This window comes from Camellia sinensis, chromosome 10 (assembly GCF_055761805.1).
Source record: "Camellia sinensis isolate YWXY chromosome 10, ASM5576180v1, whole genome shotgun sequence".
Taxonomy (NCBI): Eukaryota; Viridiplantae; Streptophyta; class Magnoliopsida; order Ericales; family Theaceae; genus Camellia; species Camellia sinensis.
In genome coordinates, this window is record NC_138970.1 from 14,909,129 (window position 1) to 14,914,444 (window position 5,316).

The 5,316-nt window shown below is 31.9% G+C and overlaps 1 protein-coding gene across 1 annotated transcript; it reads right to left on the reverse strand.

Annotated features, from left to right (window-relative positions):
- Positions 1–949: 949 nt before the first annotated feature.
- LOC114317842 (ATP synthase subunit d, mitochondrial-like) lies at positions 950–3,455 on the reverse strand. The gene is made up of 5 exons (XM_082889810.1): positions 3,245–3,455; positions 1,853–1,917; positions 1,292–1,378; positions 1,121–1,200; positions 950–1,022 (listed from the first exon to the last, which is right to left on the reverse strand). The coding sequence occupies exons 1-5, from the start codon at positions 3,294–3,296 to the stop codon at positions 950–952; spliced, it is 357 nt and encodes a 118-aa protein (XP_082745936.1). The 5' UTR covers positions 3,297–3,455.
- Between the last annotated feature and the right edge of the window lie 1,861 nt (positions 3,456–5,316).

A 5,316-nucleotide genomic window follows, 5' to 3' on the forward strand; every position in this document is an offset into this window, starting at 1 on the left:
TGAGGCATGAAGCGGGGATCTCTGTCGGATACAATTGAAACTGGGGTACCGTGCAAATGAATGATTTCCTTAATGTATAGAGTGGCGAACTTAGAATGGGAGTTCATGATTCTGATTGGTAAAAAATGTGTTGATTTCGTCAATCGATCTACGATAACCCATATTGCATCATTCTTCGAGTTTGATTACGGTAGCTTGACTACGAAGTCCATAGTAATGTTCTCCACTACAACAAAATTGAATTTTTATGGCTTGCAATGCATGCCGTAAAAATTCTTTCACGGCATGCACACAAATGTCGTTATATGACATGCCGTGGAAAGTTGAGCATCATTTACGGCATGCAGGTAAAGTTGTAAAAAGTAATAAATTAAACATTAATGACATACTTTGTATGTCGTATATAATTTTTTACGACTTTTTTGTCATGCCATAAATCATCATACTTTTCATGGCATAATTTTGCATGCCGTAGAAGGTTATTTTTAATATATTTATGGCATACTTTGTATGCCGTATATAATATTTTACGGCATATTCTTGCATGTCATAAATCATCACACTTTTCACGACATAATTTTGTATGCCGTAGAATGTCATTTTTAATATATTTATGGCATACTTTGTATGCCATATATAATCTTTTAGGTCATTTTCTTGCATGTCATAAATCATTACACTTTTCATGACATAATTTTATATGGAAGGTTATTTTTAATATATAATATATATACAGGAATATAATCTTGCCTAATAGTATGTAGACATCAGCTTATAAAAGGCAACCTATTAACAAACTAAGCAGACGCAGCAACTATGAAGTAAGCAAAAAATCTAATATCCATACACCAAACAACCTGCATACTAACTTTTATCTTCAACTTCTATCATATCAAGCTGATAACAACCTCAAACATACAAATAAAAAAAAGTATCCAAATCATATGATTCATTGATCTCTGAAACAAATATCAATCAGAAAATGGGCATTCACAATAACAATCAGATCAGCAACAATAAACCTAAGTCATTGCAGAGAAACAAATATCAATATCAACCACCTCTGAACTTTGATTTCTGTTTGTGAACAAAATCTAAACACAATGTTTGTGAACAGAACTTTAATTCTAAACACAAAATGTTCTTTACCTTTGGATGCTTCTCAAAATATTCATCTGTAGTCATGGTACTGATCTTTTGCTGTTACACAACAAACAACCCTTCAAATATCAACATAAAGGGAATAGGTGAAAAATTGGCAAAAAACAAAATTCATATTTTTTTGCATTACCTTCAACTCTTGGACTTCTACAATTTCTTTCTCTAATCTTCCAGACTCCTTTAGAGATGTTGCATCTGCTTCTTTCAGTTCCACCAACTGTAACTCAAAACATACTTCTTTGTTAAATGTTTCACCTTATTTCAAAAAGACAAATATCTATTCAACCAAAATCCCAACCCAAATGCTTAGTTACCCAAAAGGTAAAATATATTTCATTTGTCCTTTTTCAGCAATAACTTTAAAGATTTTTGAAGTTTTTAGTGAACAAACAACTTTACAAATAGATTACTTAAAAAAAGGTTTGCCCAGTTTAGTCCCCATTGGATGAAGGTCATTTACAAACGGACTACTATTCACCAATAATTCAAACTTTTACAAAGCCCCAAAATGTTGCATTTTCATAAAATCATGGGTGCTTACAAGAGCTTTGTAGTAGAGGAAGATGTTGAAAGGAAAAAAAAAAAATTCCACTTGATAGATGGTGAAAACAGAGAAGTGGAGGTAAAGAGTAGATAAATCTTCAATAGACTGACAATCAATCAGAAAGAAATAAAAATTTAGAGTTCTCACTAGGGCATCAAACTTGGGTTTGTATTCAGGAGTAACGGTGTCCACATACTTTGGAACTTCAACACCTGCAGAGCGATTGATAGTTAAACAATGCAATGTCAAGCCCAAAATAGTAATAAGAAGTATGAAACCACAATCTACGCCATTTTTGAATACCAAACACAAGTGGAATTCGAATTCTACTCCTAAGCTTCACTTCAGCAAAAATGTGGTTTTGAATACCAGTGAGATATAGAGCCAAACAAGGACATATTCTACCAGATGATTGCGTAAACACCATAAAACTACTACTAGTGCACCTGTAAACATGAACTAGGAAACAGGAGTTCAATCACACAAGTGTCTCTCTGGTGTACAAAACTAGTAGTGAAGAGATGTATATGGTTGGCCAAGTTTATTCAGCTTTCATAAACACTATGTCAGAATTTATTTGGGCCACTACTTCCACAATGCAAGAAGCAGCCTACCAAAGAAACAATGCTCTTGGTAGCCGAGATACAAAGTTTTTATTGTCAACTGGCAAGATCAGCACAACAATCTTATTCTAGTATCTTGTCTTTATATCAGCAAACTAATTACTGATAAAAGACATTAGATATCTTAAGTTTAAGAGCTTAGAGACCAAACAAAACAACATTATCTATAGAACTATTTAAAAATTCAAGGAACCTACATTAATGTGTTTCCTTCCCTTGCATGTAATATTAATCTATTTCCCTACACAAGCCATTAGTCATCTATGCCCACTTATGTGCACACAAGATGCACAGGTGGGCGGGATGTGTCTTAGACAAATTATAAAGGGAAAATAACACAACATGGTAACTTTTCTACAAAAATATCAAATCAATGAAAAACTTTACACATATTAATAATTAAATTTGTAAACTTTTCCATGAATTTGTACTTTTTTTCCTGACCTCACTGACATGTAATAACCCCAATTATAGAACACCAAATCATATGCTTGATAGTTTTCTAAAAATATTTCATAATTGCTCTCACTTATTGTCAATGTAGGAACAAGATCTTGCTCATAAACTAAAGTTCCTACATTAACTGACGAAAACTCTACATTTTTTTTTTAAAGATCAGTGAGAATTCTACAACTTTGATGATAATTTAGAGAGAGAGAGAGAGAGGAAAATTCTACACTTACAATTCTGAATCTTCTACATCTTACAGAAAGCTTGTTAGACATTAAAAATTAAAACATTACGAGAAATTATAAGAGACACATTTCCTAATGATAAGCACAAGACAATCCATCCACAGGTCACTAAGAGCAGCTATACAGCTGGGTAATAGCACCAGCAAACAATTAAAGTTTAGTGAACTGTCCACCAAATGAAACAAAGAAAAATTTAGACTTCAGCAATGTATAAAACATACTCTCATAAGCTTCTTTGTACATATCAACCAAGCGAGACCCAATTCCTAGCATGTGCCATATTTTGGTGATGAAATGTTAAACTAGCATATGCCATATTTTGGTGATGAAATATTAAACTAGCATATGCCATATTTTTGTGCAAAGGCAGAGCAAGCACAAGCCCCAAAAACCATAGCTTTGATTCATAACAACAACATGTAGCAACAAGCAGCTAGTAGCAGCAGCAGCCAACCCTGACAGAAAGGAAGGAATGCAGCTTTTGAACACACTTTTCATTTCCCAACAAACATACAAAGCTTTTCTTGCGTCTTCTGGAAATCTTCCTTTCCTTTTAATCAATCTACTATCTATCTTTCTAATATATATTTCAATATATATATATATATACTTTCATGAACTGATAATAATCATATGTGTAATTATTACATTATTAGTTGATTCTAATTTTCCTCACAAAAAAGTCAGTGGCTTGGCTTGGCATGCTCTTTCCATGTTTAAAAAGGACTAGACTAGACTAGACTATATACATATGTATGTATGTATGTATAGAGAGGTGTGTGGAGAGAGAGACAAAGGAAGGTAAATATAGAGAAACCTCTGATAGTGTACTGCAGTTTGTAGGGAGTGCCCAGCTCTTGGCCTGTTCAACTTCATAAACTGTCCTATTTGCCCCTGTTATTACTCGACAAATACAAAAACAAAAACAAAACAAAAAGAATACAACTTTACATCTCATACTACAAATGGTATGGCCAATATAAAATTTAAAAAACCACAAATTTCAAATCAAACATCAATACATACAACTTTACACGCGTATCAAAAACATTCTAATGGCAGTAGTGCCATAGAAATGCTTATAGGTAGGTAGGTAGAATTAAAGCATAATAGAAATATTTATAGGTAGGTAGGTAGGTAGAATTAAAGCATAACATAAATTTTTTTGCCAAACAAATCTTTATAAGCCAAACAATAAATTCTTGATAATATTGATTTCAAAGATAGAACAATATTCACCTAACATGAAAGCGATAAATAGTGAGAGAGGATAAACTGAATTAATCGAATAAATGAATTTAGCATATTAGTAAAACAGAACACAACCTAGGTCAAGATTTATTTAAAATTCATTAATTGGAATTTTCTTCTAGAAATTTTACACAATATACTAGACTCATGGAGGGATTTCGTGTTACAATTTCATTAAATTACAAGGTAGAGAACTATTTTTAAAAATTCATCAAAGTCAGACCTCTGCACAATTTCAATTCTACTCCATTCTACGTGTTCGTATCTTTAAATTTTCTTTAGTTACTAAAAGATTACAAAATTAAGAATGTATAAATATGGATTTCCAAAATGAGTGAAATAGTAGATATACTGGTTTATGCAGACACATCTACATCTCCTAGGTTGCAAAGAATTAAATCTAGGCACATCACAATTCAAATAGCATCATGCTTTATAATATGAGAAGGGAAATGCCATACAAACAAAATTTATATACAAAAAAATCATACATATGTCTCATTATATATATTCATTGGAAGTCAAAATGCTTCTTTTTTTTTTTTTTTCATAATTACGAGAATTGCATTACCACACCATTCTTGTCTTAAATTTTTTATGATTCTGTTTGAATATCAATTTCCATATGAGAATTTCATGGATCTAGACCTCATGGCAATACCTAACTACATAGACATACCACAAGAAGCCTTCAAATGAAGCATGACTTTAGCAAAATATTCATATTATAGTAGAGCTAAGAAACTCAGGTCAATCTTGATAATCCATTTTCTGAAAACAAAAATCACCTGGTCGCCTGACCGAAAAAAGGAAAAAAACAAAACAAAAGAAGGAAAGAACAAGAATAGAGTCTCATTCTCCAAAGACTTTGAAAATTTTTAAATCTAAAGGGCTAGCTATTGAAAGAAAAACTTCCTAATTGAAAGGATCAACAAAATAGCAACTTCATGTATATAGGCCCCCAATTGAAAAATAAAATAAAATGAAATAAAAAAAAACTCTTCCTAAAGGGCATGAAAATTCTTCTCATTCAAAATTTCAT